The following is a 21,796-nucleotide window of genomic DNA, read 5'->3' on the forward strand; positions in this document are numbered from 1 at the left end:
CTAGAGGCCAAATCCTAAATAAACATAATGGGAAGGAAAAAAAAGTTACTTTGCAATTAAGATCACGAGTAATACTACTAATGGAAAGAAGGTTAGAAGTAAAATTAGGAATATGCAAAACAGAAGACAAAGGAAGAGATGAAGTGCAGTTGATGATTCCTTTGCCAGAGATGGAAGAAAGGGAACCATCAGCTACCCTGACTTTGTCCTTCCCAAAAGTGGGAGAATAGCGATGGAAAAGGCTAGAGGACCCGGTCATGTGATCTGTAGCTCAGAATCAATGATCCAAGGATGGGAAGCTACAGACATAGTTCAAAATCTCGCGAAATTTCGGCGATATTTTGCCAAATTTCGTATATCTCGAGCTGTCCGAGATACGATACCAATCCGAAATGGAAAAATACCATATTTCGACGATATCTCGTGAGATATCGACGAAATATCGTGGACTCACGATATATCGCGAGATATTAAAAAAGTCACGTGCAATATTTCGCATATTTCGGAAATTTCGGTCATCTCGTTTCGAAAATTTCGGAAATCTCGGTAATTTCGGTAATCTCGTTTCGAAAATTTCGAAAATCTCGGTCATTTTGGCATTTTACACCCACAGAAAAATACCATATTTCGACGAAATTTCGGTATCTCGGAAATTTCGGTCTCGAAACGAAACGAGATTTAGTGCCATGGCTACAGAAGCACAATGACCACCAAATGAAATACCTGACCGAGCAAAGTTTGAACCTGAAGGAGTAGGGGAATTGGCAATAGCTGATGTAGTAGAGGCAGCAACAATGGAAGACTTTAGCCCAAGTAGGAATGCCTGTAGATCCTCCTGGGATAGACCAGTGTCAGTAGGGGGTTTGTAGCAACAAACTCAGAGTGATGGGCCTTCTTGTTTAGTTTCTTCTTGGCAGCCCGTTTGGCTTCAAAGTCAGATGGCTTCCCATGAAGTTTCCAACATTTTTCTTTAGTGTGGTAGGGCTTATTACAGTGCTCACAAGTGACAATGCCCTTGGTAGAATCACTAGAAGAGGAGTTTCCAGCAGTGATAGGGATGGCCGTGGAAGCAGTCTGGAGAGCTGATCTCTCAGTGGGTGGAGGATGGAGCACAGTACCCCTACGTTTTTCTTCAGAGAAGACCAAGGCATAGGATTGTTTAAGTGTGGGAAAAGGAGAGTGACCCAACACTTGAATCCTAATCTGATCATAATCCATATTTAATCCAGCCAAGAAGTCATAGACCCGTATTTTGTCAACATGCTTCTTGTAAGAGGCAATATCACCAAGAGTGGAGGGATGGTAATCAGAACAATGATCCAACTGTTGCCAGAGGCTGCGAAGAGTAGCATAGTACTTGGAGACAAATAATTCTCCCCGAGTGGTATGAAGGACTTTCTTCCGAAGTTCATAAACCTGGGCATCATTACCAAGCTATCCATATGTTTCCTTACAGGCAAACCATATCTGGGCAGTTGTACCAAGAAGAAATCCACTGGCAAGGTCTGATTGCATCGAGCCAATCAAATAAGACATTAGGATACCATTATTGGAGATCCACCTGTTCAGAAGAGGACCAGCTTCAGTTAGCCTAACAACAGTACCATCAATATGGCCAGTAAGCCCACGGCCAGCAATGGCAAAGTAGGCAGAGCAAGACCATATCAGGTAATTGCTCCCATCCAACTTGATAGGATTAGGGAGAATGTCACGGGTGTCATGCCTACCATACCCATCAGTAGCAGAAGTGCCAGTAGAAACCTCAGAGCCGTCCATTATTCAGTAGAGAAACCCAAATCGCAGAGAGGGGTTGTGGTGATGAGAAACCCAATAAAAAATCCAAGATAAGAGCTGGAAATTGGAGGAGAAACCTCTTTAAATGTAGGAAGAGTTGTCCCCAAAAACCAGCAGCAACAGATAGGGCAATCCCCTAGATCGATTTTTTCAGGGTTTTGAAAAAAACCCCGATTCTGGTAAGATCGATGTAGGGTAGAGAGCAATCAAAAAACCAGTGTAATGAGCTGAAACTTGGCTCGAGTGTGTACTTGTAGCAGTGCTGAATCACTCTTCCAAAAACCAGCATCAACAAAGAAGTAAAACCCCAAGATCGATATTTGCAGGGTTTTGAAAAAAACCAATATGAGAGCAAAAATCGATCAGGGAGAGAAGCCGCGGTATGGCTGGAGATAGAACCTTGTCCAATATGAGCCTGCTGCAGTTCTTGAGCTTCAACAATGTGGAGAGATCCCTTGAAAGAGGAGATTGAATCAGTCCAAAAAACCTTGAAGTCTTCAAATATCACAGGCAGTGTACAAGCTCCTATTGATCTGAAAATTTTATATTATTAAATGAAGTGATGAAGGGCAGCAACTGAATCTATAGATTACCTCATCAGTGCTGCCCTAGTGGGAGAATGAAGAACAAAAGGGAAAGAGGGGAAGAAGAGCTCGAGAATGAAAGGAAGGAGAAGGGGAAATCGAGAATGAAAAAAAAGGGACTGCCCTAATCCGAAACCTGCTCTGACACTATGTTAGCAGATCTGAATTAGAGAGTAATTGCTTGAGTGATCAATATGATCAAACAAGCTTTGTATTTATAATAAAAGAGATTACATACTAATGACCAAAATACCCCTAGTACAGCCGACTTAACTAGGAGGTACAGAGAAGTAAAAATACAACTGTAAAATGACCAGAATACCCCCAATGGTATACATAATTCAACAGAATCTCATACACCTGAGCATCATTCCCAACTTGCCCGTAAGTCTCCTTGGCAGCACTCCAGATTTGATGGGCTGTTTCCAGTAGCAAGTAGTTGCTGGAGAGGTCCGGTTGCATAGAATGGAGCAAATAAGACATTACCATAGCATCATGAGACACCCATCTGTCTTATAGAGAACTAGGGCAGTTGGCATTTGGTTAGTCCCAAGAATATGTCCAATAAGCCCTCGACCAGCAATGGTCAAATAGGTAGACCTAGACCACATGAGATAATTAGTGCCATCGAGCTTGATAGGAGCAGCAAGGGGAAGAAAATCTGTCCGGGTCTGTCCATCAACCCCAAAAGTTGCAGAAGAAGAATCTGAGCCTGTCATGCTTGCAGCCAACTAAACACTTGAAGCAGTAATGAACCGATGCAGCCAGCCAAGAAGAAAAAAATCTGGAATCGATATGAGAGAGAAATCGATCCAAAAATTGAAAAAACCCTGATGTTGGCCAAAAAGTCAGAACCAGTGGCTGAAATCAAGGTCGAGTGGCTTCCTTATATGAAGAAAACTCCTCTGAAAAAATCAGCAGCAGAGAACAGCCCTAACCAAAAAATTGATCGGTGTCAGGGTTTTAGATAACCCTGAAAGGTGAGATCGACTTTGGTGTGGGGCTTCAAAAAATAGTGGTAGATCTAGGATAGAGGCTGGCCAGGACAGCAAAAGAGTCTCCACCCACGGAAAATCAATTTCAACCTTGAGAAAGACTTGATCTTCAAAAAAAGAACCTCAAAATCCGCAGAGAAGGGCTGCAGCATCCATCGATCTTAAGTTGGATTTAGAACATAGTGATAAGAGGTAAGATGGAGGACAGCATCTAGATCGTATGATCACCTCATTAGTGCTGCCCTAAGGTGTGGAGGAGAACCAAGGAAAAAAGGAGAAAAAAAAAATCGAGGGGAAGAGGGCTGAAAGAAAAACGAAGGGAGGGAGGTGGGTTTTGAAAACTCAGATCAGAGACTTTGGCTCTGATGCCATGTTAACAAAACAGAATATGGAGAACGGCTTGAACGATCAATATGATCACCAAGCATCTTTATTTATAACTTTAAGAAGTGGGCAGAATTACAAATTAACCCCCACATAGCCAACTCTACTAGCTATGGGGGAAAAACACAAAATACCCAAAATACCCTTTCAGGTGTTACATAACACATATCTAAGACAAATAGGTAATAGAAAAAATAAATAACTCTTTTGTAATCTACGCATAGAATCTCCTAGGAACTTTGAATGCTCTTCAAATATATGTTAAATATATAAAATGTTGGCATGACCCTTTTTCTAAATTTCAAGGGGTTGTTGTGTATAGACTCACACATATCCCCACTTCTGTCCCTAGTAATATCCATCAGCAGAAGAATTGGATACATGCTCTACCATGGTTTAAGACATAACAGCTTCACGCTCCCCATAATGGAGGAAAATCATCCCTAAAAATGGAGATAAGTTTAAGAATTCATAAAGAGGGCGTACCCAGTGCACGACGCTCCCGCCATTGCGGGGTCTGGGGAGGGTGATAATGTACGCAGCCTTACCCCTGCTTTCACAGAGAGGCTGTTTCCAGTAGTTTAAGAATTCATAATAACTGTAGTTATTTAAACACCTATGAATATAAAGCTCATCCAGAAGGCAGTCCAGTCCTAACTAACAATTGATAGCCTCGCATTATAAACATGCATTGAAGCAACTTTTGTCTATGAGGAAAATAAATGCACACATTGAAGACTAAACGATTGTATAGCATCCAATAACTATCCATTCTAGTTGATTTCGTGATTTTCCTTGCCATCATCAAGTAGAAAGCGAGAATTCAGTCATCAAGAAAGCATACCTGAGGTTGACCTGATAAAACAATCGTGCGGATTTTCAGAAGTGTAACATTCAGATTCTGGAGATATTTTTCCAAGTCACGCATTGCTTCTTTTAAAGCTATGATCTTTTGAATTGTGTTAGAAGGTGGCTGATCATGTATCGTAACTTTCCCGAAAGATCTTCCCAGGCGACCTTGCTCTTTAAGCCCCTTCAGCAATAGCATGGCAGCTGCTACAGCCATCAATGTCATAGGGAATATATATGGTAACAAATTTCTGACCAAACAGACAATCATAATCAAAGTCAGAATCTTCCTTCAATTCTCCTTTTTTTGGGGTTTGTTTTTTGGATTTTGGGGGGGGGGGGGGGGGGAGGAGGGGTTATAATCAGTAAGAAAATATGCTTTTAAAGATCCAGAGAATCAACCAAACCTAGAGTTACCTACCATAACAATGAAAATATCTTCTTACCCCCGTCACACATACAATCACCTTTTTTGTCTTCTTAATTTTTTGAATTATCAGAAGATCTTAATAATGAAATGCATTTAAAGTTCCAGAGAATCAACTAAAACAAGAGTTACCTGCCATAAGAAAGAAAAAATATTCTTACCCCGCCACACTTACAATCACATTTTTTGTCTTCTTAATTTTCTGAATTATCGATCTTAATAATGAAATTTTCATTTGTTGCTTCATTTTTCTACAGTTTCCCCTTACAATAGATTGACATCCTATGATTTAGGACCTCACCCATGTGTCTCCTCCTCTTTCCAACCAACTTTGATTAAGAAACTATTACTATTAGGAAAGTAATTTTTTCTTAGGATAAATTAGCACCCTTTGATTTAGGGATTCCACATAACTAACTCTCTTTTTTTCTGTCCCACATATATTGCTCCCTTGCTCGCATATTTGCATCAACTTTTTTTGGAATTTTATATCCCGAAAATTGAATCTTGAATCTTGTTTAAACTTTTTTTTTTTGGGTGAATAAATAATTCATTACCAAGAGAAGAGAGGAAGGAGAATACCATATACAGGGTAGGGCCTTTATAAAGGGGAGGACCGAGCCTGGAGAATAGAGGAGGAGAAACCCCAAGAGTCAACAATATGCCTATTTCTAGGGGTGTCTACGCAAGAAGAGGAAGGGGGCAGCATCAATCTTGGCTTTAACTTCAAAGGAGAAGGAGTCCTACATCTGCTGAAAAGACTTGGACTTAGAGGTCCATTGACGGAGGTTGCACTCGAACCAGATGTGGTGGATAGAGGCAGCAAAAGCTAGCTTACCGGCCGTATCACAACAAGATTTCCCTGCAAAGGACATATTCACCCATATCCGTTTTCTGTGTGAAGGAGAAGGCGAAGTGACGACTTCAGGACGAGGAGACCTTCCCAAACAGAGGAAGAGAAAGCACTCCTCACAAGCAGCCCAACAGAGGTAGCAACTAGGAGGGACAGGAATCTGCTTCTCAATGAGAAAAGATTGTGCAGGAAGGCAGCGGGACAAAGCTCTCCAGACTGTGAAACTGTGACGGGGAATACTCCTAGAGAACAAGACAACCATGCTCCAATATGGTTTAAACCTTATTTAGTAATAATCGGTAAATATCTATTTTGGAATCTAATTTAATCAAAAGTCCTCTAACACCAAGAATTTAAAATTGATTTTTCAAACATGGTTAATGAGTTTTTAACATAGTTCGCCAAAATTTCGGTAATTTCAACATGTCCGAGACAAAACAGGAGGCGAAACGAAATCAACACTATTTCGCCAAAATTTCTCATTTCGGTCTGAAAAGTGCATTGTTTTGTCGAAATTTCGGTCATTTTGTTTCGGTATTTCATTCATTTCGGCTGTTTGCCCCCTGAAATGGCAAAACGAAACTCATGGGAAGATAATATGTGATGACTTCCTAAGGGCTGCCTATGAGACATTGGATATGTTTCTGGAGCAAATATGCGGGTCTTACTCGCTCACAAAATCCACTTCTGATTTATTGGTTGTGGAGAATTGAAGATCCGGTGATCTGAGAAACTGGATTTGGCAATCAAGTATATGAAGCTGGTTGGATATACTTAGTGCTAGAATGGCATTTTATAATGCATCATGTAGCCCCTTCATGTACTGTATTAGTATTCTGCCACTCCGTCAGTAGCAGAAACACAGCCTACTGGTTGTCTATGGCATGTCAAAAATTTCACCAAGCTATCTGTTATAATATGGGTACAACGGTAGATTTGTCCTTAGGGGCATAATTGTACTTGTACCTCATCCTATTTTATTATAAATAAAGCACGGCTGCTGTCCCATTGACACAAGACATTATTCCCCAAAAATCATCATGGTATCAGAGTGAGGATCCCAAACCTTAATATCACAGTGGAGCCGCCACAACACTAGCGCCGCCACCACCACCGTCTGCCTCCCTCACCCTCACTCTCGCCTCTCTCTCTCTCTCTCTCTCTCACCTCTCTCTTTCTATCTCGTCTCGTCTGTCTTTCTTTCGCCTCCCTTTCTCTCGGCCCCCTTCTCATCGGGCCGCAATGCCACATCACACCCTTCGCCCTTGGTGGTGATTCTCTTCCCACCGAGGGCCCTTCCTCACCTTTTTTGTGCTCTTTGGCCTGAATCTATGTGGCCTAAGAACCCTTTCTCATGAACCTTTGATCATTGCGAAGATCGGTTGCTGCTGTTTTTGAAGTATTTTCTAGAGATAATTTTTTCTCTCTATCTGTGACTCTTCTGGGATCAGCAGTCATGTCAGACGTTACTACTGCATCAACTGGAACTGATGGAGTGAGTCGTGGAACTCATAGTGAATTTCTTTCATTCCCCATTAGCTCCATCAAGTTGGATGGGAGCAATTACTTGATGTGGTCTCATTCCTGTTTCCTATCTATCGATTCCGAGGGTTTGTCGGGTATCTCACAGGTGAAACGGAGAAACCTACTACTGCTGGTCCATCTCAAAGGAAATGGAGTTCAGAAAACTCCCTGGTGATGTCATTTCTTATTAACTCCATGCATCCCAGTATTGCATGGGGTTACCTTTTGTTTTTTGGGTGAATAAAAATTTCATTACTAAAAGGAAAACAGCCCTCAAATAGGAGGGAGGAAAACAAGAACCAGCAGCAGAGGCTCAAACAGGGGAGCCTGCTGGGACAAGGGCGATAGAAGAAAAACCCTAGGATACAACAATTAGTCTGTTCCTTGGGGTGTCAATACAAGAAGTAGGAGCAACCAAACTAAGCTTAGATTTGATTTCAAAAGAGATGGACTCCCAAATCTGGTTAGCAGATCTAGATTTGGAGGTCCATTTCTGAAGATTGCACTCCATCCAAATGTGGTTGATGGCAGTAGAGAAAGCCATCTTCCCAATCACGTCACAAAGAGTAGAACCACCAAAGGTCATATCAACCCAAATCCATTCTCGGTCAAAAGGAAGGATCCTCCTGTTTCTTGGCCAGCATTTGGAGAGAATCCCTTTCCAAATAGAGCAGGAGAAAGGGCAATCAAAGAAGAGATGGTTTGTATCTTCAATCCCATTCCATCATAGGCCACAATTGGGAGAGACCAAGATGTGGCGATGCCTGAGGAAAGCTTGCGTTGGGAGGCAATTGGAGAAGACTCTCTAGACCGTGAAGCTGTGTCTAGGAATGTGATGCTTGAACTAGACGAGTTTCCTCCAAGGAACAAGCGGGAGGCGAGTTCTAACAAGATCCCAAGCAGATTTGGAGCTGAACTTTCCCAATGAACTAGGCAGCAAAGAGACACAATCATCCCTTACGAAGGGTCTTCTGGAAATAGAAGGCAATAAGTTCCAGATAGAGGTTAGAGCGGGAATAGAGGAATCAGGGGGGTCCCATCCGTCGGCACTAAGAATATCAGCCACCAAGGCATTTCTAGGCAGCCCAGAACCATAGATCAATCTAGGACTGACATGATGAAGCAGTATTCCCAAAGGATGCCAATGATCTAACCATAACAGAGTGGAGTTCCCGTTATTAATGTGAGATTGGATAGATCCAAGAACCAAGGAATAGATATCCAGAATTTTGCGCCAGGTCCAAGAAGCATCTGAAGATATATGGACAGTCCAAATAGAGTCCGAACGGAGAAGGCCCGAATATATCCAGTCCACCCAAATACTTTTTGCCTTAGACACAATCTTCCACAACAATTTGATAATGCCAGCTGAGTTCACATCCTTTACCCTTCTGATACCCAAACCTCCTTCCACAAAAGGATGACACACAGAGTCCCAACTAATAGGCCGAAGGAATCTAGTAGCATCAGAGCCTTTCCAAAGGAAAGAAGACATGAGAGATTCCAGAGACTTGATGATGGATTGAGGCAGCACATAGATACCTGACCAGTAAATGCATAGTACTAAAACTCGCGAAATTTCGGTCGAGATATCGAATAGTTTGAGTATCTCGACCTGTCCGAAACGAAACGCAAGTCCGATATGAAAAAATGCAATATTTTGAATATTTCAGAAATTTCGTCCATCCCGTTTCGGAAATTTCGGAAATCTCAGTAATTTCGGTAATCTTGTTTCGAAAATTTCGGAAATCTCGGCCATTTTTGGCATTTTACACCCACAGAAAAATACCATATTTCGACGAAATTTCGGTATTTCGGAAATTTCGGTCAGACCGAAACACCGAAACGAGATTTAGTACCATGAGTAAATGTAGGAGGCTTGGAGAACAGACTAGACAAGCACCAAACGACCTGCATAAGAGAGGTGTTTGCCTTTCCAGAGTTGAAGCCGTTTCCTGATAAGATCCAGCATAGGAGTGCAATGATGAGCCGATAATCTTGTCGGGATTAAAGGAAGGCCCAGATATTTCAAAGGAAGCTGACCAATACTGAAGCCACATATACTCTTCAAAGCAGCTTTAGCCTCATCGGGAACTCCAGCAAGGAAGGGAAGAGACTTGAGGGGGTTGATTTGAAGCCCCGATAAATCTTGAAAGTGCTGCAAACAGTTCATGATAGACTCAAAAGAGGTAATGGAAGCCTTGCATAAGATCATGAGATCGTCAGCGAACGCCAAATGAGATAGCTTGAGGGCTTTGCATTTGGGAATAGGGGAGATAAGCTGCTGATCAGTGCATAATTGGATTTCCCTAGATAGGACTTCCAAAGCTAAAGTGAAGAGGTATGGAGAAAGAGGGCAACCTTGACGCACACCAATAGTAGAGGCAAAGTAACCAGCTGGGCTGCCATTAACTAGCACAGAGAACCTGGGGGTTGAAATGCAGCAGTGAATCCAATGGATGAAGACCATAGGGAACCTCATCTTGGTCAAGACTTTTGCAATAAAATCCCATATCAGAGAATCAAATGCTTTATGGATATCAATCTTCATAAGAGCAGCAGGAGAGTGATTTTTCCTTTCAAAACCTCGGACAATCTCATTGCAAAGGAGGATATTGTCAGAAATACTTCCACCAGGGATGAAAGCGGACTGATTCTGACTGACAAGTAGATCCACCACAGTCTTGAGCCTGAAAGCAAGGATCTTAGCTATGAACTTGTAGATTAGGTTGCATAGGACAATGGGCCTGAAGTCTATCATCACAGAAGCTCCCTCCTTCTTAGGAATGAGACAGAGAAAAGTACGATTCACCTTAGAGATCTGGCTGGGGTTGAAGAAGAAGCTTCTAATGGCTTTGATGAGATCATCCTTTATGATATCCCAAGTTGCTAAGAAGAACCCCATGCTAAAACCATCAGGCCCAGGTGCCCGATTTAGCTTGATGGAATGAATAGCAGCAATAATTTCATCCTCATTGGGAATCGCACTAAAAGACTGAATGAGCTCATCTGGAATGGACTTGTTGAGCACATTATTAGGGATTTGATCAGCCTCATCCAAAGGACCCGAGAAGAGCTTCATGAAGTAATTCACTGCCATATCTTTGATATCTTTCACATTTGAGACTGGAGAACCATCAGGAGCATCCAACTGAAGAATGGAGTTGTAATTGGTTCTGGACTTAAAGGAGCGATGAAAGTAGGCTGAGTTAGAATCCCCCAAGTCCAGCCACTTGATCCTGGACTCTTGTTTCAGGAAATTTTCTTCTTGATTGAGGAGCATGACTAATTCAAGGGCAGCAGCTTTTTCATCGGCAGCCAATTGGATATTGAGATTGTCCCTTTGGATTTGCAGCTGGATGTTTGCAAGCTTGTCCTTACAGTCCTGCACATTTTGAGAGACATTTCCAAAGGTGCTCGTATTCCAAACTTTGAGGGCAGATTTCACATTCCTAAGCTTCCTTGCCAAAGCTAGGAGGGGGGAGGAGAAAGCTTGGACAGGCTCGTCCCAAGCATCCTTCACAGTGGTCAGGAAAGAGGGGTGGGAGGACCACATTTCAAAATATTTAAAAGGCTTTGGGCCAAAGGTGTTATAGGGTTGACTGGATAAGGCTATGGGGCTGTGATCAGATATACCAGGAGTATCAAAATTGGCAAAGGAGGAAGGGAAGGAGGACGCCCTTTTATTGCTCCAGGAGAAGGGGGGACCTGTCCACCTGAGATCATCCAAGCCCAAGCCTTCGATGCATTCATTGAAATCAGACATAGGTTGAGGGTTCAAATGGTCACCTCCCTGTTTTTCAAACCCAAATCTGATAACATTAAAGTCACCACCAATGCCCCAAGGGAGAGAGCCTATAGGGCCAGCAAGGTTACAGAGATCAGACCAAAGAGATTGCCTCAGAACAGGCAATTGAAAGCATAAGTGACAGTGAAGAAGAAGAAAAATTGGTTAAGGCAGTCCGAGAAGTTTAAGTGGATATATTGGGCTGAGGAGGAGACCAATGAAATTTTGATTTTAGAGGGATCCCATAACACCCATATACGACCATCAGGGTGGTGGGAAAAATTGGATAAACAGGACCAGCTGGGAGCAATGGAGGAGTAGATCCTCGAAGCATTTGGTTCTTTAACATGGGTTTCAAGCAAGCAGCAGAAAGTAGCTTGATGATGCCGAAGATGGGAGCGAACAGCAGCATGTTTACAAGGGGAATTAAGACCCCGAGTATTCCAGACAATGCCAAGATTCATTGAAGGAGCTTGGAGGATTGCAACTCAGTCCCTAGAAGCCGGGATATAACACTGGCACTACGAGAAGCAGAGGAGCTCCGGTGCCGCCTGTTGTATGAGGAGGCAGTGGGAAAACCAGCAGAGGTCGAAGGAGCTTGGGACTTGCAGGGGATACTGGTAGGAGGGGAAGCGGGTAAGGACGAAGGAGAAACTAAACAGTTTGACACTGGATCAGGCAGGCGGGAACCCGACCCAGATGGGTTAAGAGAAGAGTTGCGCGAGAAAGAGGAGTGGGGCTCAGAGGATACTGATGTGGTTTTCTTTTTTTTTTTTCTTTTCCTTCTGGTTCTTGTCTTTCTTTTGGATTTACCTTTTTTAGGGGAGGGTAAAAAGGGGATTTGGCTAAAAAGAGAAGGGGAGGGTCAAAGAGACAAAGGGGGGGGGGGGTGGCCTACAAAAGAAGGAGAGGCATTAACGTTAAAAGGGGAATTTTCGGGAGGAGGGGAAAGATGGGAAGCAGGGGGGCAAAGGAGAATGACGAAGTCACTCGCAGCCAGAAGGGAGACAGACTGCAGAACCTGCAAAGGGTCTTCCTCAGCCAACAAAGGGTCTTCCTCAGAGATGGCAGGGCAAGCAGCATCAGCAATCGACGACAGAGGGTCTACCTTAGACATATGAGAACGACTTCAGGGACAGCAGAATCGATGATTTGCTCAGCGCAAGTGGCAGGATCCGTAGGGGTGTCGTCAGTTAAAGCAGCAAATCGGTTTTGACCGATGGATAAAGGAGGGGAGCCTAGGAAGATACTGCTACCAAGATCTGGAAAATGGCCAAGGATACCTATTCTCAAGTTGGGAATGATGCTCAGGTTTGAGAGTTGAGGAAGAAATTCATGAAACCAAGAAGAAAGAGATGATGTTATCCTAATATGACTCTTTGTTACGTGAGATATGGCAGAAGTTAGACTTTTATGAGGATTTCCAGACCCTATTCCATAGATGCCATTCCTATATTTGAAGAAAACCTTCAAATATAAAAGTTGAAGGTATGAGGGCTTTTGGGGGCAGTTGGTGAACATAAAAGTTGCTTTGTGTTGGGTGACAAGGTCTCTGTGGCTAGGGCTCGTATAGTGGGTACCGTTACAGGGTTTATGAGAAAGGCTCTCCCAATAACTTATTTGGGGCTCCTCTCTATGTTGGAAGACTTAAAATTTGTTTCTTTGAGGATCTAATTGGAAAAATAAGAAACAAGGTGGCAGGCTGGCAAGGAAAGCTGTTATCTTCTGGCGGACGTGTTACGCTTTTAAAACATGTACTAGCCTCTATCTCGATCCATGTGCTTGCTACTTTGGATCCGCCTAAGGCAGTCCTAGGCAGGATCTATGGAATTTTCGCAGACTTTCTGTGGGGAAGCTCAAAGTGGGGTAAGCAACGGCACTGGGTGAATTGGCAAAAGGTCTGCAGGCCGCTTGAAGAAGGTGGGTTGGGGATTAGGCTGCTGGAGGATTTCGGCCTCTCTAAGGCTAAAAGGGTCATAGAGGATCTTTTCTGACCACTAGTTGTGGAGTGGGTTTTTCAGGGCTAAATTCTTTAAAAATAGTCATGTTGCTTTGGCAGGGCCGTGTGAGTCTGGGTCGAAGTCTTGGAGAAATGCTCTGGGGTATATAAGGATTTCTTGCTGGCTAAGTCAAGGTGGTTAATTGGCTCTGGCAATATCTGTTTCTGGTTAGATAACTGGGTAGGGGTTGGTCCTTTATGGACAACGCCCTTCAGGTTGACATGGCTTTGCATGCCAAGGATGTGCTAGTTGAAGATAGCACGTGGAAGCAGGACGTTTTGAACCAGATTGACTCTGCAGGGGTGAGGCGTAGCATCTTAAATGGTAATTTTGCCTTAGTAGATAAGGATGATGTGTTGGTGTGGACCCCCTCTAGTGATGGGTCTTTCACAACTAAATCAGCCTGGAGTGAAGTGCGGTGCGGGTCGCCTGAGGTTTCCTATGCTAGATGGATCTAGAACCAATCTCTGCCCATAAAGGTAGCATTTTTTACATGGCAGCTCCTCAATGGAAAAATTCCCACGGATGAGTCTTTAATGTCTGTTGGTATTCCCCTGGCTTCCAAATGCGACTGTTATGGGAGTCCCAGGCGGGATACAATAGATCATTGTCTGATTGCAGGAGGCACTGCGACAAAGGTTTGGAACTATTTTTCACGTGTTTTTGATATTGTTGTGGTTCGGTCACAGGACGTCAGAAGTCATATCTTTTTTGGCATGAGACGACGAGTTGGAACAGTCTCAGTGCCTACGTTATAGGACTTTTAGCTTCCTTGGTTGTTTGGGAGCTTTGGAAGGAAAGGAACAATAGAAGGCATTGGGAAAGCATGCGTTCTGCGGGTTCTATTATTGAGAGCTTAAAAGTTTGGGTGAGAGATATTCCGTATCCTCTCAAGATTAGGCGTTCGGCTTCCCTCAGAGATGGTTTAATCCTGCAGTGCTTCGGCTTTTCGGCTCCCTCTTCCTGGCTGAAGCGTTCTCTCCCTATTTATTGGTGTCCACCTTTCATTTCGGTGAAGCTTAATGTAGATGGAGCTTGTAGAGGCAACCTAGGTGTTGGAGGGGGTGGAGGGGTCATTAGGGACAAGGAGGGTGTTGTGTTGGCGGCCTTCTCAAACTTCTATGGTGAATGCACAAATTCGATGGCAGAATTAAGGGCCTTGAGAGATGGCTTGAAGCTGTTCCATGAATTAGGCCTTGCTGATTTTATGGTAAATTCGGACTCTGCTTCCACTGTAAGGATGATTAACCCTAAGAGGTGTAATCTATGGAGGGGTTGGTATTGGTTCCAAGAAGCCATGGCTTTAATTTGTTCCACTCAGTCTTTGGCATCCATTACTTTTAGAAAAAGTAACAGAGCAGCCGATTGGATGGCCAACCTAGCTTGTGATACAGGTTCATCCATCACTTTCCACTATGGCAGCCAGCCACCGGGGGATTTGCAGCGCATTCTTCGAGAAGACAGGGCTGGGTTGCCTGTCCTCAGAAAGTAGGTTTCTGGTTTTTTTTCTCAGCTGTACGGGTTTGAGCCCAGGTTTGAGTTGAGAGTTTTTTGCTCCTTTGGGTTGGGGTAAGGTGGTATGTCCCCCCCTTGAATTCTTTATTCATTTTTTGACATTAATAAAATTCTAGGGGCTGGCCCAGGTCCCAGGTAATATTTGGGTTTAAAAAAAAATACCTTCAAATTTCCAAAGGGCAAAACTTCAGTGGAACCAAGATATTGAACCTTGTTCCCTAGTTGGTGACAGTTCATATATTTTAGATTTCTACCAGACATCAATACACCTAATTATCACTCAAAGCAATAGTCCAAAGGGAGCTAAGAAATCAAGAATTGAAGTTATCTTTCGCTTACCTGAAAATTATAGCATAGGAAAATGCAAGAAAAGCGACTGTCAAATGTGGCTCCTCCCAACGCCTAAGTTTTTCAAAATTATTCGTTGTGACTGACAGTGGAAACAGAAGTTCCTGAGGATCAAGCAAAAGGGCAAATAATTCAAGTTCGAAATGACATGGAAAGAAAACATAAGACTTGGGCTATACGACTACAGCATCATCAACTGAAAATATTAAAAAAACCTCAAAGTTTGACAGAGCAAAACACAGCATAAAATTTCCAAACAGAAGAAACACATGGTATGATAGTTAACATAAAACTTGGAGATGACAATATCTACCAAGAGATTTGGCTTTAGCTTCTATTAAGCATTTGCATTTTGACAGAACAAAACATGGCTTACAATTTCCAAACAGAACAAACACATGCTACAATAGTCAACAAATTACTTGGAGATGACACCATCCACCAAGGGATATGGCTTTAGTTTCCACTTTCCATTTAGCATTTGCATTTGACACATACAAGAAAGTTTGCCTAACATGGTAGTCATTCAGAAATTTAGATATAAGAAGCAATTATAAGCACTGTAAGACTGTAAGACTGTAAGAGGTGCAACTCTCTTCTGCTGATAGGTTAGAAGAGGTAGATTTCAAGTAACCTTTTGATAAGGTTGTAGTGGGAATTTATTAATACACCCAACTCAGAACCAGTGAAAAACTGTTCCATATTTCAAGCAATCACTGCACTGTTCATTGTGACCAATGGCAAGAGTTGATTCACTTCAAAGCTTCAATCATCTGTCATGCCTCATGCTGTAAGGTTCCAATTCAGTATTGATCCACTTCAAAGCTTCAATTATCTGCCCTGCCTTGATAAGCTCACTTGTACACCCTAGATTTCGCTGGCCACTTTAATCTCAAATGGAAAGACAAACATTTTCATGGTCCAAAAAAGGGTCTGGGAATGATACAGTATGATGCAAGAGGGTCTTCTCCCTTCCCCTCCCCCCCCCCCCTACACCAAAACAAGTTACTTTCTGTTCAATCTTCCATCACCATATCTACTGGTTCAGGAAAACCCTACGGGTCTAAATTTGAATCATTTTTTTCAATTATTGGGCTTACTACCTTAATTTCAATTATTGCCACTCCCCAACCCTGCAGGAGCGGGAGCCTCATGCACTGAGACTCTCTTTTACTAACTTAACTTTCTGGATATTTTTCAAAAAGCATGGAAGACCCAATTTCAGATGCTCTACCCTTCTGTATTGCAGTGCAGGGGATCCAGCAGCTAGACCTCCAGCAGGGACTATCAATCTAAATGGATCCATTTAATTCTAGTTCTCCTAGTCTCAAAAAGAAAATCTAGCTGTAACCTACGAGGAAGGCTATCTGAAATGAAGAATCTTGCATCAGGAAAACATCCAGGGCCTGCTGTTTACAGCTTCATGGAGCAAATAAGATTTTTCTACCTGCCATTCTGCACTAGAAACAACCAGTGCTAATGATCTCTGTTTAAAACTTGCCAGACAATGAAGATAAAATAAAAACAAAAAGCTTTAGCTAGGTCTCCTAAGCCTGGAGAAACCGGCCTCGAAACCGAGATTTAGAACCTTGAGTATCTTGATCATTGGTACTCTTGGCACCGATAGAGGATTCCACCCCTATCATATTGCTGGATTCTTTCCCTCACACAATCAAGTTTGAATACGCTTATTGATCATGTATAATAAAAAAAAGCCATATGGCAGAAAAATATAAAATTAAATGTTAACTATTTTCATGTAAACCATTTTATGGTGAAACAAACACAGCCTAAAGGAGATTTCCTGTCTTCTTCCAAATATGTGTGAAATGTTTTACATGTATTTTCACTTTTAAGGAAATCAATACAGTATCCAATAAATAAATAAATAAAAAGGTCATTTTGAGCAAGGTGATGTCCTAGTAAAGTTTTAATGCTATACATTGCATATCTATATTTAGTTACACAGATAAGGGGAAAAATGGGAAAATATGTTCTTTCATAATGTTTTAAGAAATGAGCTGATTTAGAAAACCAAAATAAGAATAAACTGAATAACTGAAATATTATGGCCTTGAAAAATTGACAGGGATGACAAAATGTTTCTCCCTTATGGTGGGGAATTATAATCCCCATTCATTGGTCCACTATAGGGTTAAAAATAATATAACATATATATATATATATGGAAGAGATCTAATGCACCTTGAAGAGATCAATGTTACTAGGAATCCCTTGGATCATTGCAGCATCAATTGTAGCTTGTGTTTTTTCAACAAGATGGCTTTTCTCTCTGCATGTTGCTGATGCCCTTTCTACAAGAGTCATATCAGCCACAACAAGATTTTTTGTCAAAACTACACCTTGTCTTACTGAAGATATTTTCCAGAAAGTAATTGATGCATTAGATGTCCAAGATGGAGATTTCATCCACTTCCGCAAATACACACTTCCATCTATGTTGAACACATGAATACTACTCCCAGGAACCTCATCCGAAGGCCTTATTCCTTGAGCTGTTAGATTCCCTGCTTCGGTAAATTTTGTTCCTAATGGACCACCCCAAAAATTTACTGCCAAAGTCTGACAAACAATATCACCATAAGGAGCAGATCGCAAATAAGAGAACTGGACAAGCTTTGCTGGATCCTCTGATAATTTACGAATAAACTGAAGCGCCTGCAGTCTAGCGATACTGTTGATGGTGCTCACTGTGGCTTTTCCATTTCCTTTATGAGCACCATATACCTGATGTACTGATTGATCACCTTCTTCTGGTCCATATTCACGTATAAACTCATATAATGCAATCACTTCACTAATGAAAGCATGCCAGACATCTCTTCTCATTTCACCACCAAAGTCAACAAATTCGAGAACCCATGTTTCGGTCCTGTTCAGAAGAAAACTAATTAGTAAAAGTGAATCTAAAGGACATAAGAAAACCTTTCAAGTGAAACAAAAGTCAAACAGTCAAAAGCTAAAAGATCATGCACAATTTGACATGCCATCGATTTCTAAGTTGCATCATCATGATTCATGAGAATTAATTTTGAATTTGTAGATGTTTTAGCATGAAAAGAGAAAGGAGCCTGTAGGCACATACGAGTAATGCAAAATTTGAGAGTTTTGCACTTCACATAAAAAGGGAAGCTGAAAAATCCTTAATAATATATTTCCAATCTCACATATCGAAGGAGGAACTATGCAAACAAAACAGCATTGCAGACGTCCCTACTAGTTGCAACAGATTTCATTAAATTTGTTATATGGGAGCCCACATGATGGGGTGCTTTTAGGGTTGAAGATTATGTCAATGAAAAAAGGTTAATAAGTAGTATATGGTGTATAACTGTCCCATTATAGTTCTAGTAGATAATATGTCATGGAGGGTCAAAATTAATTTTGTGTTGGAGCAGCATTTTTAGGGTATTTCTTTCTTTTGTGGTTTATTTGTAGAATTGTAGTTTGCTATTTAGTTGGCCTTTTTAGGCTGGCCAACTGCTTTAGGGCTATTGGATTCAGAAGCCCACTTTTGAAGGTGGATTTTTGCTAGTTTTCTTCTTTTACCTACAAGGCTGAAGCAGAAGGATATGACACTGTGGAAGCAGAGCTACTCAGCTGTGACATAACCCATCGAAATGCTGCAACATCCTCTCAAGGGAACTGTGATCAGCCTATAGTCCAGATGGGTACCCCATAGGCTCAGTCTTAGCTGTCAAGGTGTATGCTCTAGCTCCTCTCCTGCCACTAGGCATACCAGTAGGTCCACCCTGCATACTAGGGGGACGACCATTGAGTACTCAACACCTCTCTCTAGTGTGCCCAGATTTCCCACAGTGATCACATCTGAGTCTGTCTCTATTTGGCCATTGGCACCTTCCTCCACCTCGCGAGTCTCTATGGAAGCTAAAGGTAAGAGCAAATCGCTCCAGGGATGGTACAGTTTCCATGGCCACTTTTCAGGTCTCCTCACTTTACAGGTAGCGACATACTTTATCTAGAGAGGAAAGAGGTAACCAGCCCAAAATTTGCACCCGGATTGGTTCATATTCCGGGTTCAGTCCATCAAGGAGAATCAAGATGCGTTCCTTCTCAAGTGTTCTATATACCTTTGCTTCATCCTTGGGGTTGGACAATTGGAGGTCCCTATAGTGATCATACACCTCCTAGAGGCCAATAATTGTGTTATAGTACTCAGAAATGGCCTGTTTCCCTGCTCTATTGTGATTACTTTCTGGAGGAGTTGGTACCTTCACGGCTTCACCGATTCACCCACTCGGTCAAAAGTCTTAGAGACACTCCCAAATATCATTGGCTCTCTCTTTTCTCAGAAACCTCCTCCCTATCTCAGGTTTCATAGAGAAAATCAGGTCATAATAGTGGAGTTCTCAGTCTCCCATCTTTGATCATAGTTCAAGATTTCGCGAAATATCGCCGATATATCGGCATATTTCGAAAATCTCGACACAACCGAGATGAAATGGCCATACGAAATGGAATAGGTATAAATTTCGGCGAAATTTCGTGATATTTCGAGACATTTCGGGCTATTTCGGCATATTTCGTGATATTTCAGGATATTTCGGGATATTTCGTACAAATTCCTAGGATAAGTTACCTTCAGTATGTTGATGACTCCATTTACATGGCAATTGTGGATGACTACACTCGCTTCTTCTCCCAAACCATACCGTGGTCCAAGTATGTCCTTCAGACAGAGAGCAATGGACGTCGACTCCAGCGGAGCATGAGTGGGGTCGATCCAGGAAGGCATAGCAATTATTATTAGGATTTGTTTTATGACAGTTGTGAGTTGCGACTTGTGAGTTGTGACTTTGTGTATTGACTATTGAGTATTGAACTAATGACTTTTATGGAGTTTATGAGTTATGACTTTGAACTTATGCACTTATGAATTTTTTAGTCTAAGTTTAAACTAAAGGCTACATTTGACTTTATTTTTGTTTTATTACTTTGTTTAAATTTGTTATTATGTCTTTTAGTACTTATACAATGTGTATTTAACTATTTTACATCAGGGTCCGACTGTATACTGTCAATCAAGGGTGCAAACCCAAAACACCACTTTGAATTCACTTTTTTGCAATATGAAGGTTTAAATGTGTTTATTTAGCATAAATAAGGGTATACACGAAGAACCAGGCCTTAATATGGCCAAAAACCCACCGAGATGGACTACCGAAATATGGCAAAAAAATACCATATTTTGGCAAAATTTCGGTAACTTTCGGATATTTCGAAAATCTCGACCTGCCCGAAATGGCGAGACGAGACGAGACGAGATCTTGAACCTTGCCTTTGATATGTCAGATCACATGAATTAGGCCCTTGAATGGTACCCGTGATGTCCCCTAACTTCCCCTGACTGCACAAGGAAAGCTTCACAGAATGGGCCCAATCCTAATAGTTTGTTGTCCAACTTGACAATGGAGATCTGAGTATTGGGGTTCTCTAAGGAAATCTAAGTAGGACGAGAACCACTCAAACAACTAGCCAAAGCTTCTGCAGGTCCACTGACCTTGGACGTAATGTCGAAATACACTTAGAGAGTAGGGATGATACCCAAATCAAATTAGGAGTACACACTCAACCCAGATACCCTTTTCTAGTACCTAGAAAAAAAAATCCATCAAGAAGAAAAAACATACAACTTGAAGAATCCCAACTCAAATATACCCTTCAAGATGTAGCATCATCTCATAACAACTCAAGAGATCCAAAGTCCAAACAACATGGCTCACCAATACAAAGTGACCAGAAGCATCACATATGACATTTCACAACAAGAGGAAGAAAAAAAAAGTGTTGGCGGTACCTGTCAAACCAAGGAAAAATGAGTTGTGCTCCAACAACTCGTTTCTTCAATAGCCAAGATCATGGGGGGATTGGAAGGGACCCTTGGGCAGTTCAAAGGAGCCCTGTCCCAATTCCAACAAGTGCCGGATGAGAGGGAGAGAGAGACTCAAGTACAGGGCTGGCGGTAACTTGAGAAAACCTGTCCTTTGCCGATTTGAGCTCCAAACATCCAAATCTTCACATGATATCTCCTCTTGGTGCTTCTATATTCTTCATCCAAGCTTATCTCATGATTTATTCAAACTTTACATATAGTAACTTCTTCCTTGGAACTCCTTTATAACCCAGGGTTCTGGAAGCGAAGAACTTGTAGCACGACTCTCAAATCATAACCGTGGGCTCTGATACCAAATTGGAATCTAAAGGTTGCAAGAGAACAAGAGGGCAAGAAAGGAGATGAGAGAGGAGGTAGAAGGAGAAGAAGAAGAGAAGAGAAAGAGTTGGCAGTAGAATATTGTGGGAGAGAATAGACTTCTCTCCCCAATATTGACTCACTTAGCCAAATACAAGAGAAATCACATACAAAGTACAAAAACTCGTTATATTTTAGTTGAGATCTCGAGAATTTCGAATATCTCGACCTTCTCGAAACGAAATGCAACTTCGAAACCAAAAAATGCAATATTTCGACCAATATTTCGGTCATTTCGCGAAATTTTGAGCTTTTGTAACATCTCGCCAAAATATCGGCAAGATGTTACAAAGTCACGTTATAAATATACAATGTCTCGTGACTCTCGGTCAAAATTTCAATTGAGAGCTCACAAGACTGCATTTTTTAGAGTTGTTGGTCCTTTTGCTTCATTCTTCACTCATTTTTGGTGATTTTTGGTTTGTTCTTTGAATCTTCGTCGCA

The 21,796-nt window shown here is 41.9% G+C and overlaps 1 protein-coding gene across 1 annotated transcript in view; it reads right to left on the minus strand.

Moving 5' to 3' along the window:
* Positions 1 to 21,796, minus strand: part of LOC122661979 — a 140,647-nt gene that overhangs the window by 11,215 nt on the left and 107,636 nt on the right. Inside the window, exons 8-10 of the mRNA XM_043857512.1 lie at positions 17,266 to 17,953; positions 15,052 to 15,164; positions 4,602 to 4,857 (exon numbers count right to left, since the gene is read on the minus strand). Coding sequence (XP_043713447.1) covers positions 4,602 to 4,857; positions 15,052 to 15,164; positions 17,266 to 17,953 — 1,057 coding nt within the window. The remainder of the gene's footprint in view (positions 1 to 4,601; positions 4,858 to 15,051; positions 15,165 to 17,265; positions 17,954 to 21,796) is intronic.

This window comes from Telopea speciosissima, chromosome 5 (assembly GCF_018873765.1).
Source record: "Telopea speciosissima isolate NSW1024214 ecotype Mountain lineage chromosome 5, Tspe_v1, whole genome shotgun sequence".
NCBI lineage: Eukaryota > Viridiplantae > Streptophyta > Magnoliopsida > Proteales > Proteaceae > Telopea > Telopea speciosissima.